This window comes from Gallinula chloropus, assembly GCF_964237585.1.
Source record: "Gallinula chloropus genome assembly, chromosome: 9".
Taxonomy (NCBI): domain Eukaryota; kingdom Metazoa; phylum Chordata; class Aves; order Gruiformes; family Rallidae; genus Gallinula; species Gallinula chloropus.
The window spans coordinates 10,845,815-10,858,718 of record NC_140094.1 but is presented as its reverse complement, the minus strand read 5'-3'; the positions used below and the strand labels follow the sequence as shown (position 1 = coordinate 10,858,718).

General features: G+C 43.4%; 1 protein-coding gene across 1 annotated transcript in view; it reads left to right on the top strand.

Moving 5' to 3' along the window:
- Positions 1–4,416: 4,416 nt before the first annotated feature.
- The window catches only part of CEMIP (cell migration inducing hyaluronidase 1), a gene marked incomplete at both ends in the record, with an annotated part of 51,359 nt that continues 42,871 nt past the window's right edge, over positions 4,417–12,904 (top strand). Inside the window, 5 exons of the mRNA XM_084267959.1 lie at positions 4,417–4,492; positions 7,327–7,479; positions 8,105–8,243; positions 8,805–9,041; positions 9,417–9,596. Of these exons, the coding sequence (XP_084124085.1) occupies positions 4,417–4,492; positions 7,327–7,479; positions 8,105–8,243; positions 8,805–9,041; positions 9,417–9,596 (785 nt within the window). The remainder of the gene's footprint in view (positions 4,493–7,326; positions 7,480–8,104; positions 8,244–8,804; positions 9,042–9,416; positions 9,597–12,904) is intronic.

The following is a 12,904-nucleotide window of genomic DNA, read 5'->3' as shown; positions in this document are numbered from 1 at the left end:
TTCGAAAGCATGTGAAGCTGGGAGTCAGTCAGCCTTGGATGGGCGGAGTGATGTGAGCAGCAAATGATTTTGTTTTAGCTGAGCCAAAACTTGATTCCTTTCCTTTTCAAGGTCTGCAAGCCTCTGGGGAAAAAAAAAGAAGGTAATTAAAAAAAAAAAAAAGGATAGCTTTAAAGTAACTCTTTTTTCCGTTTTATTTCTGTCTCAAAATAGTTTGCCAATATTACAACAAATTTGCAAACACCTTAGTTTAATTTATTCATTGTAAAAATTTCCTCTAACTCCTGCTCCTCATCCGGAATCTGTTTTGATGAACATCAGGAATCAAGGAAATTGCAGTAATGTTTATATACAGAATACATGAGCAGAACCTTCGTCCTTGTGGGGAAAGATATTTGATATATTTATAAGAAACTGAGGTTTGCTGGGAAAAAAAGTCAAGAGTGCTGCTTTTGCCTCCAGCACTGATTTCATTGAGAAGTCAAGTCCGTTCCCGAGTGTCATCCCCCTCTAGCTGCGTTAGAGAAGCTAATGGCTGAGTGGCAAGCACAAGATCAAGAGGAAGAGCAGAGGCAGCTAAGCTGCTGCCATGTGCTGGGGCTGGGAAAGCGTTTTTGTTAGTGATCCCTAGAAATGTGTTTGTTTATTTGTAAGGTGGTCTGAAGGCTGTAGCTGTTCCTGTGGGCCGGGTATGAGAAAGCTGCTGCCCCTACATAGGAAAGTCACTGTAGCAAGAGTTGGCATGTCCTCGGGTCAGAAAGGCAAATGTACTCCTCAAATCTATCTTCCTAGATGGAGCTAAAATGGGAAATTTCGCAGTTGGGGTGAGAGGGCAGTCACTGCCATGCAATGTCAGCAAGAAGGTGGCAGAGGAGCTAATTAACAGCTCCTCCCTCTCTCAGGAACTGGCTGCCACATCGATGTTGGCTTCATTGCGTTGAATGAAGAAATGCACAGCAAGGCTTCAGATCTAGCCATCCAACCACTAAAACCTCAGATAGGACAAGGGGGAATGGACTCAAGCTGCACCAGGGCAGCTTCAGATTAGACATTAGGAAAAAATTCTTCACCAAAAGGGTTATCAGGTGTTGGAACAGACTGCCCAGGGAGGGGGTTGGGTCACCAACCCTGGATATATTTCAAAGATGGGTACATGAGGTACTGAGAGATATGGTTCAGTAGAGGACAGGTATGATTGGACTCAATGATCTCAAAAGTCTTTTCCAACCTTCTGATTCTGTGATTAGCTGTGGCAGTGGGAAAGTCCAGGTTTGGCCATCCAAGGGTGCACCATGGCCCTGGCATGCTGGGATTGCCTGCTCCATGTTGCTCCCAGCATTAAAGCCACAGGGAGGGCGGGAGATCGGGATCCCCGTCTGCATGGTGCTTTCTAGTACAGCATCACTGCTGACACCTGCGGTAGCAGCCAACTGAGGACTAATGCTTTCCTGCATCTACTTTTAGCATTGTCTGCTGCTATTGTTCACTCTTTGGAAAGATTCAGCAGCTGGGAACCATTTCAGAAAGTCTGCCTTGCCAGACCCAGGGATGTGACTCCCACTTGCCATTGCCAGGCAGCTTTTAATGGCTAGATGAAAAGGCTTTTCTCACACAGGAGAGGAGTCGCGGGTGGTATTTGGGAAACGTGGGAGATGGCAGACTCGGGAGGACACTTGTATGGCCCTTATGCCCTTGAGTCCCCAAATCTGCAGGGAGATTTGTTGACACAGCTGGTTACATCAGAGCTGAACTCAGCCACGTGGAGCCCATTCAAGCGAGATGTGGTGTATGGCTCTATCCCTACGCAGCGCTCCGCACTGAGCTAACGACTTGACCGGCTGGCAGGAGATAACAGCTCCTGAGTCCTCTCCAGCAGGAGACAGTGATGAAAGGAGTGACTTACCGCCTGCTCCTCTCATATGTAGCACTAAAATCAAGCATGCCACTGTTTGTGTCTAATATTTGGGAAAGATGCTTAATTTGACAGCCTTTGAAGGAAAATTCCTGAGATTATCCTCTGAGCAGCGTTTTTCCGGCGCTGAGTTAGTCAGAGCTGAATCACAGCAGCAGCAGCAGCGGCGATCCTCCTGGCCCTCTCAGCTCCTAGCCTTTCCAACCCAAGTGCCAGTTAATACTAACATTGCAGTGAACTCAGGCTAGCCACGACCTGAATCAAATACCCTACCTCAGTCACAAAATAAGCAGGATATTCTCTGGACTGTGGCAAATCAGACACTACAAAAACACTGGAGCCTGGCACACAGTGGAAGCCTCCCAAAATGTCATGACTTTTCAGTGTCTGATTGCTTGTTTTGATCTCTGCTGATGAAGATGGATGTAATCAGGGAAACAGTCCCCTGCAAGCAACCTGGGATGCCATTTTCCACAACCTGATGGTAAGTACTGTGCAGCTCTGGGCTGTAAAGAAAGCAAAAGGCTGTGAAATGTCTTACACTGATTTCCTACCTGTTTGCTGCAGGTAACTGTCAGAAACCAGATTGTGAGCTGGACAGAGAAGAGACGCTCCTCTGAGTTTTTAATGGAGATTTCTTTGCTACCTATGAAGCAACAGGAGGGAAAAGGCATACCACCACTGTCAAAAATTCAGTCCTTATTCTGGCTTCATGCAACACTAGCACACAGCTGTGCCCACGCTGCGAGAAACCCTGTTTATCTACAATGACCAGCCTGTTGTATTTATTACCGCTCGTTTAGTTTTTCCTCTCCCGTTAAAGCAGAATCTAATGGCTGGGTTTGCAGATTAAGCTGTGTAATGATCGCTAATAAATCGTGACATTTTAATGGTGACTGCTGTACTTTGGGAGTACCTCTAAAAACATTCCTTTAGGAGAGCTCCGGCTTGTCAAACATTGATGGTTAATGCTCTTAAAATGTCAGACACGTGCAGCCTGGCTCTGGCACAAATTCCATGGTGACAGTATTGCTTTCTGATGATGTATATCATTACTAAGTGCATTCCTCTTTTCTACTGCTCTGTAACAGCATTTCAGCACCTGATAGGCTGTACTGGGCCCTGAGTCTATGCTGTTTCAGAGCTCATGGCTGTCAAATACACGGTACCAAAACAAGCAAACTCTTTCCTGCTGGAATATTTCCTAACAAATCTGGTTCTAATGCTATTTTTAATGCAATCATTGGATTACATGTGGTTTGAAAGTATTGTTGCACTTTGAGCTATATCACCTTTATGGAAAGTACAGGCATGTGTTTTGCATATATACACTGTAAAATTTGCTCCAGACGGAGCCTTGGCTTCATGTGTATCTTTTTCTCCTGGTTTTTGTTTGGTTTATATTAACAAGTGACATGAACAATAACATGGGGATTTTGCCCCAAAGATATTGAAGTATCCTGGAGGTTGTTTTGGGTTTGGTTTGGGGGTTTTTTTTATTGCTTTTTTTGCATCTAAACAAGCTGTGAGGTGCATATGTTTATCTCATTTCATTGCTGTGATGTGACATGACAACTACAAATTCATTTCTTCAATATCCCTCAGACACTGGCTTCATACCTAATGGCTCCACACGTGAATTTTAAGCAGTGCCTTATGAATGCAGGGCACTGACACTCAGGGAAGCGGGTGGCCTTGCCTCAGTGTGAATACACGTGTCGATTAATTGTCATGAGCGTGGGGCAAGGCTGCAGCATCCATCACTGGGGGGAATGGCATTAATGCTAACTTTGACTTTCATGACACTGCCTGTTTGTTTTTGCTGGGGGGGTTGGCTGCCGAAGAAATCAAACCAACTTTAGGTAGACAGGTTTCAAAAGCAGCTTTTAGCTTTGCAAGAAAATTCTGGGCTGAGGTGTTAAACAGACAGTGTTTTCTTGGGTCTGAAATCTAAGAAGCTGCGTGCTCCAGGCTCGGAGTGTGGGTCCGGTTTATCTTGGGGGTGCAGAAGACACCCATTGCTAAATATGTGTGGGTGGTACAGAGTGGGAGAAGTGCCATCGAAAGGTTACTTCATGAAACTCTTGTCACTCTGCAAATGCCTTCTCTGCTGTGTTTCATTGCTGCTTCTGCACGTGTGAATATTCAGCCCTTGAGAGTCTTGACACTGGATGTGTTTACGCCGCATTCTTCAGGTGGTTTTGGTTACATCTGGTGGTTGCTTTCTGAGTGTTTGTTTGGATTCCCAAGTGGGTTTATCCAAAACCAAACAAAGGGTGAAAAGGTGCCCTTGATTTCTTGCTCTGTTTAGGCTGGTTATGAAGCAGTGTGAAGATGTTCTCAGCTGTAGACTGAATGGGAGGGGAATTGGCTGGCATAAAGCTGGGTACAATCTTTACTGTGCAGTGAAAGATTATTGCATGAGTTGAGGAAAAAAAAAAGTGACATTTTCTTGCTATTCTTTCTTCACAGGTATCCATCCAGAGAATTAAAAATCCTGAAGAATGGCTCTACCTATCTCCAGTTATCTGGCTGAAGGCTTCATTTTTCTTCTGTTTATAATCTCTTCTGCAAGCACAGGTAAGTTGTCCTGCCCCAGGGGAAAAGGGGCATGGTTTGTAACGTGATTTTTAACTAAAGGCAGTGCTGGTTTAGACTGAGCAGCTTTTTAGTCTTGTGTGAGAAGAGTCAAGGACAGAGTGAGGAAACTCAGGAGAAAAGCAGTTTCCTGATGTACCAGTGCCACAGCTAGAGTAGCAAAGACTGAAATTCCTGAGCAGGTGAAAGTACCCTCAGGAATCCCTCAGACTTTAAACCAAACCCCAATCCAGCAAACTGCTAGAGAGAAATAACAAAGGAAACCTCAGGTCCTAACAGCAGCTGCAGGAGGTGCAGGTGGGCACTTCATTGCATTGCCCAAGCCCAGATGTGGAGAGAAAAAACTGTAGGGTCAGACATTCCTGTCCTTTGGGTTTTGTCTCTTCCAAGCAGCCCTCTTCCTAAGTGGCTAGGGACAGGGGAAAAGGGAAGCTGGAGGTACATATTCCGAATAGAACTAACTTAGGGGTGTATGTTTGTATAAAGAAAAGAGACCATATGCCTCGGCCCAAATACTGCAGCTGCATGAGCAACCTTTCACTGCTGTCCTCAGGCCCTTTTGGTCAAGAAACAAAACATTCAGTTAATTCCATGTGCTGGGTAGAAGTTGCAGCCCTATTTAAAAAATTACAACAAGAGTAATAATCCAAGCTGGCAAGGTACCTGGACCAGCTGGCAGAAGATGCTCAGCTCTCCAGTGTTCTGGTGCAGTGGACGCGGGTGCTGTGCATGGCTCCTGCGCTCTGAACTGGTTAATGAAATGGGAATTTGGGTCCTCTGTTCTGGATTGTGTTGGCTTTTTCTGATTGTCATCCCAATCATCAGCATAAATTCCTCTTGATTTCCCCTTAGGCTTCACTGTCTACTTCGTTTCTAAATAATGAATTCTGGGGACTCAAGTCATCTTTTGAGACTGCAGGAAACTCTTTAGGCCACAAGCGTAGCCAAGTAAATGGAAAAATAAACAAGCTTTTATCCTGTCCACTTAGTCCAGTTGATAATTATACCTCTACATTCGAATCAATTCCTTAGGACTTTTTTTTTAGCTTCTCATTATGAGCAAATTTTTTCTATTTTCCTTATTCCTGTGGGAATAACAGCTCTTTTTTCTTTTTTAATTTGTTGTCTGTGCATATTACAGTTATATTTGAACATCTATTTAAAATGCAAATCCCATTTCCTGCCTGAAAAATGTATCTTTTCCAACTCTTACTAATTCTATGTGTCTTCAGATAGGAACCCAGACACTCCTTCTTACTTTGCTCCATTACAGCAAATCAGTAGAAGTGCCTCTGATATTACTGATCCAGTTCTGCTTTCCAGCTGGCACAAGTGCTATCAGAATCAGGTCCTGGATGTTTATCTGTATTTGGCTTGCTACCTGGGAGATTATTAGCTCTCACTGATTTATCACTCCATGTATATGGAAAAGGTTTGCAGAGAGCCAAGGCATATGCTGCCCACATGAAATGTCCCTTGGTTACCTTGACTAGCTGGTATTTAATGAGTCTCTGGAGACACTAAAGCAGTGACTGGTCCAATTCTGTTGTTTTCTTAAGACATGAAACTGGTGGAGGTATCTGAGAGGAAACTGAATGCAGATGAACAGATTTTGTTTCTGTTGCTGTGGAATTTCAAATGTCCCTCAAATTTCACAGCGGCAGCACGCAACAGCTGACCAACACTGGGACATGTTTCCTTGCATGGATTCACATTGCATAAGTACCCATGGGGCAAAGCCCACCCAGCTTTACTAAGTGCCAGAGGCATAGCCCTGCCAAGCCAGGGTTTTTGTCCCATGTGTATTACCACTGCTTTATGGATCCTATAGTTTTCCTACAGTGCTTTTCTTTTAAAGGGTAAGAATTGGAGAGCTGGTGAGAAGCCCTCATCCTTTCTGATGGCAAAGGGGTCATTGTTCCAACTTTCACTGACCTCAGCTTCCTAGGACCAGAAAGTTTCTACCCTCAGAAAATATGCATCACACATGGGACTCTCACACTCATGGTTTCGTTGAGTGGAGTAAGATGTGAGGCTCACATATCGAGTCAGATTATTTTGAGGGAAATATTTTATCTTAAGCAAATGCTTATGACATGAGACACGGGCTTGGAATGACAGTCATTTAGACCAATACATCATGGCTGTCTGTAATCATGTCTGTGTGTGGAGACTGGTGATGTGTGAACCCAAAGAAAATGAATCCTTACTACCTCTGCCTGGAAAAGCTCACAAACCCCAAGTCTGTTGCGAGGTTCCTTTTGCTCTCTGTTACTGGGTGGACTGGAAATCCCTTGGCGCTTGGAGTTTTCATGTGAGTTGGAGCACTTTTACTTTCCATCTCCAGTGGAAACACAGTATGCAAATGTATTTTAGGATCTTTGCATTAAACAAAGCTTTCCAAACCTTCCAGGTATTTTGGGGGCATTTTTAAAGGTAGTTATTTTATCTTTCAGCAACATCGTCCCTGGGCTTGTGAAAGGCTTTGTGCCTGGATGGCATGATGGAGGTGAATGCCACAGCGAAGGGCTGGGTTACAGCCTCTTCTTGGTAGTTTTCTGGAAACTGCATCCCTCCTTTCCATCGGGTAGCAGGTTTTTCCACGCTTCCAGAAAACAGAAAGCCATACAGCTTAAGCTAGTGTGTGTTTTCTTCGGTTGTGACCCTGCTGTACTCTGCTGCACTGAGATACTGCTCTGTTCCAGGGAGTCAGCAAAAGGGATTCCAAGAATGGTACTGTAAAGGGGCCCAGATCTGGAGCTTTCTGTCTTGCACCAAACAGACTGTAACTGCCTTCACTCTCCATCTCTACCCAGCAGAAGCAGCGGTGACATGTCCCGATAAAGATCCTGAGCTAGAAACCTGGAACCCAGGTCACAATGAAGAAAACCGCATTGAAATCCGTGATGGCAGGAAGCTCCTTCTCTCTTCTTCTGCAACCGTTCACTCTATCCACATCACTGATGGAGGTAAAACGTGCTGGGAGAGCTTCCTGCTTCTTCCTGAGAACTGAGTGACTGCTGGACAAATGCAGCTTTAATGTGGGACAAGGGTGGGTGGTAGCTGAGATGCTATCAGTTCTTTAACCATTACAATCAACCTATTGGTTGTTCTTTCTGGAGAATCTACATAAGTATCTCAGTGTACTCATTAGTTCTACCTCTGTGATTTGTTTCAAAAACATTTTTTTTTACTGAATCGTTGGCCTGATAACATCATACTGCAATGGTTGTGTTCTCAGGGTCTCAGGTCAGGGCAGATTCATATGTGCCTCTTTGTCTCTAAGGACAGAGTCACAGTGTTGCTGGTAGCTGCTTGCATGAATGGCTTTCATTCATCTTAACTCTGAATTTCTGTCTTAGCTTTGAACGAGTCCTCTTCCCATGCAAGCCTTAATTGCGTTCTTGAGGGATGGGATGGAATAAAACCCATATATTGTCTTTAGGATTTGTATTGAGAGTTGTTTTGGGGAGGATGGGCAGAATTTCTCCAAAATTATGCTGAGAGCCCAGCACTGGGTTTAGCACAACGGTATCACGACTTTTGATGAGCTGCTGCATGTTAAAGCAAATGTCATACCCCTTTTCTGCTTAGGAAAACTGGTTATTAAAGACGACGTGCAGCCTATCATTTTGCGTACTCGACATATACTCATTGAAAACGATGGAGAGTTGCATATCGGCAGTGAGATGTGCCCTTACCAAAGCAATGTGGTTATCATCTTATATGGGCGGTATGTATGCGTAACGAAATACTATCTTGGAACTTTCTAGGCTCTCTCTTCCACAAAAGGGAACAAAAATGTTCTTTGAAATTACATTTTCTCACTAACTTTTCATCAGTGCTCCTTGGAACGTTCAGGAGCTCATTAAACAGCTTAAATACCCTGTGAAAAATTTATTGCTACAGCATCTCTTACAGTTTCAAGGATGTCAAACTCCTATTTAACAACCACTAGACTTTCTAAGTCCTGGTTAGGGTTCTAATGTTCTCTAGAATTCAAAAACACAATTGTGTCATACAGTCAGTGTGCTTCAGGCATCCTCTGGTCTGGACATATGAATATAACAGGTACAATCAGAGTTCCAGATTGCTGCTGGTCTTTGGTGCTTGCTAGTATTGCTTAAAATAATTTGTTTTCTGTACAATGTGAGCAGTAGCTGATTCTTACAGCAGTTGAAAAAAACGTATTACAAATCATGACACTTCTCTCCTTGGGCCACAGCAGAACAAGGGGAGAGGCTCCTTGACTGACAAACCCAAAACTTGTTCCTTTCCTCCATTTCTGTGGCAGAGCGGATGATGGCAGCCAGGTGAATCCCTACTTTGGGCAGAAGTATCTTGGAGTAAGTAAGGGTGGCACTCTTGAGATCCACGGGAAGAAAAAGCTGTCCTGGACTTTCTTGAACAAAACTCTTCATCCTGGTGGCATGGAAGAAGGTGGATATTACTTTGAAAGGAGCTGGGGCCATCGGGGTGTCATTGTCCATGTTATTGACCCGAAGACAGGGGCAGTTGTCCATTCAGATCGGTGAGTGACTTTTCAGCTGGATATGAGGATCTTTGGGAACAGGTTGGGGACAGCATCTCAGCAAGCTCAGAAGCGCTCATTTTAGTATCTTGTTCAGTTGAGTGTTATTGCATGTATGTATAATTATTTCTAGATCAGAAAAGTCTGAAACCAAAGAGTGAGTAGTAATACTAACTTGCTATTCTATCAGGTAGATTTTACTCAATTTGGCTTAACAGAACCTCCTAACACACTCTGTTGGACAAGTGTTTTTGGGATAATATCCCATTAAGTAAACAATGTGGAAGAGTTATTTCTTTGTAGCACTTGCTTTTAAGAGCAGGAAGCTGCGATGATCACTGAAGCAGATGTTTTGGGGTGTTTTTGTCATTTTAGGTTTGATACCTACAGAGCAAAAGAGGAAAGTATACGTCTTGCCCAGTACTTGGGCAGAGTCGCAAATGACATGATCCTGTCGGTTGCAGTGAACGATGAAGGATCTAGAAACTTGGACGACTCGGCCAGGAAAGCAATGACCAAACTGGGCAGCAAGCATTTCCTCCACCTTGGGTTTAGGTATGTGCCAGACCTGCCAGTTCTCTCAGCACAGAGGCTTTATTATGCTCCTGAAATGTCCAAATAATTCCACTCTCTCAAAGGCACAAAGTTCTTTCACATGGAAAAAAAAAAAGGGAAACTTCTCAGTGTGAAGTTTTAGCAGTTAATTAGGTAGTTTAGGATGCACTCAGTGTCTATATTGGGTATTTTTATTAGCAGATTGAGGAATAGTGTATTATTCACAATAAAAAAGATGTTTTTCCAATATATCGTTCCTACAAGTTACTTACTCCAATTTATTTTTGAGCCATTCCCCAGAGATTGAAGAAGAACATATACATACAGACAGTGGATTGGATGGGCTGAGCTTTAAGGAGGCTGGAATAATAGCCATGTAGCCCATTCTAAATACAGACATACATACAGCAGATTCTACAGTTTGCCCAGTCCATGCCTAGGAACTTGTGCAGCACAGAAACTTAGCGAGCATGAATTTATGCTGTGGGCTGTAAACACTTCTGTGGCCAATACAGTGTCTGTGTTGGCACACACACTGCTCAGAATATTTGTTATTTACTCAACCATAGCCATTATATTTTTCGTGTTTATCTGAATTTATGTAGGCTTGGGTTTTTTTAAGAGGCACCAAGAGGGTCACTGCAAAATATGAAAAAAATTATAAATAAATCTGCCTTTCAGGGAGAATTGATTCAATCCAGCAGTCTGTGGGAACAGACAAGTGGCAGCTGGACATGTGCAGAAGGACTAAGACTTGGGGTGCTTGATGAGGAGGTTGTGTCAAATATTACAGGAGCTCCTGTGCACCAAACAATGCACTTCAAAGAATTGACAAAGGCTGCAGAAATAGCCTCCAAATGCACGCTGTCTCCATCCGTGCAATTCTTGCTCTCAAATACCCAGACCCCATACTAAAGCCTAGTACCCTGCTGGGCTTCTTTTCACAGGCTGAAATTAGGGAAACAGAAAAAGATATTTTTGAACATTTTCCTTTTTTTTTCCCAGTTGTTCAACTGGAAGAAATTGATGGGTTTTGCATAAGTTTATAAAATTAAATTGCACTTGATGTTTTTAGGCTGCTGTGGTGTTTTAATGCTAGTTTCTCACTTTGTCATAAATGCTTATAATGGAAATACCATAGAAATTCATCTGTGGAAGTGTGACTTTCAATGTTGCTATTGTTTGCAGTCCAAAAGCTGATCCTTGCCATGCTGTTATCCGAAATACTACAGTATTTCTTTATATAAGTAATAGGGACATCATGGGTACCACGACACGGTAGTTGTAGTTGGTAAATAATATTGGCATGTGGTAAACTATCTGCATCTTAGGGCATTATTTAAAAGGTTGTATTTTTAGGAGTGTTCTCAGCATTTAAGTTCATCAATTTAAAAAAAAAAAAATAATCTTTGTCCAGAGTGCAGGTGGGACCAGCTAGATGGCAGAGTGGAAGACAGGCAGCATTGTCAGATGGACCCACACTTATCTCCTTGTGCAAATTGAACTTCCACTTCACTTTAGTGCAACAAGATTAAGACATATCGTTAAAGTTTCAGACACATCTGTGACTAGGAATAAGGATGGATATACCTGACAGGGGCTTTTTGGAATTTGTTTTGAAGAACTTAAAAAAAAACTAGAATGAGAAAATGACACACACACACACATACATACTATAACCTTTATGGCAAAGGAGAGCGCATAGATATTTCTTTCTAAGATGTCCATGCATTCGCTCTCACCAGTTACTGCCCAGCAGCCAGGGTTTGCTGGCTGGTTCTGCTGGTTGTCAGACCTTCTCAGGTCCCTGCCAATGGCTGGGGTTGAGCACAGCATCCCTGAGACAATAGCAGGGTAAGCCCTAGGCAGCAATCTGGCATAGAAAGTTTCCCTTTCGCATTTTGTGAGGTGCCGCTTGAGTCAGGCTATTCAACCGCAGACTGGGTTGTTTTCTGACTGGGGTGGTGGCAGGGGTTATATGGAGAAATTCCTGTCTATCTCCAGTTGCTCCATATTAAGCCAGATTGTAAAGTTGTGCAACTCCTCCTTGCTGTAGAAGAGCCAATGAGCAACGCTGGTTTATCCAAAAGAATGTTTCTGTGCTTCTGGCATCTCTTTCAGTTGCCTATTTGCTGAGTCTGGAACATTAGGAATGAAAGGAAAATCTTACATTCCTCCTCTATTGTAGTCCTTTTGAAAAGTGAGTTTATTCTTTTGAGCATGAGCTTTTTTTTTATCTTCCCTCTACTAAATAAATGAAAAGAAAGCCTTTCAGCACTTGACGACACAGTTGTTCTCTTTGGAATCCTACCCAAATATCACTGGTTTGGCCCTGGATTTACTGGTCCCTTCATTTCATATAGCTCAAACAGATTGCATGTGTCCTTATGTGTTTGAGTTGAATGACTTTAAAACTATTTTTAGTGACAAAACAGCTGGGAGAAACAAATATTTTAATATAAGAAATCAGGCCAAACCTTGAGTTGCAGAACTAGCTAGCTTCTTATTCTTGATATTATTTTTCAGACTATTTTGGGGCCATCATCTTTTATTTGTTGTTTGCCTCAAATTTAATGACCCAAATATGAATAATAATAATAATTTAAAACAAAACGTAACTTGCCTACTGAGTGATAAAGTGTTCTTCCTGCCCCCATCCCCCTCTCTCTCTGGATGGAGATCACAGCCCGGCAGTGCCTTCGGCAGTTGGCGCACAGGCAATTTTTCCAGCAGGAGCATCTGGCTCGCTGGCAGGCTCCCGGGGCGGTTGTGCTGGCAGCTTCTGCTGAGCCCGTCCTTTGCTCGGGACGAGGATACACCACTGGGACCGCCTCCCCTTGAGGAGCCATGTCCGGTGCGTGCGTGGGGCCTCTGCATGCTGTGGGGTGCACCAGTGCTCCCCAGAGCCTTCTCCTGCCCACCCCAAAAAGCCCAGCTCAGGCCAGTGGTGGTTTGTGCATGATTTAGTGGCTATCTGTCAATGTCTGCATATGTTTTTGTCTGAAGTCTTAAGAGCAGTTGGTTTATAATGTTGCTTTTACCAGCAGATGGTAAATGTAAGGTGACCTGTGAGCCTCAAGGGTGAATCTTGATGCCATTTAAATCACTGGGCATTTATACCTATCGAGATGTGATTTAATCTGTTCAACTGTTTGCTAAATTCAGGGTAGGGGTGACAGTCTCCCTGCCACCCTAAAAGCGTATTTGTTATTCTGTTAGCCATTAAAGCAGATATGCCTGAACTTCCACTGCAAAGATAACGTTCCCTCCTGACCCCTGCTAATTGGGTTCACTTCCAAGGTTGGGAG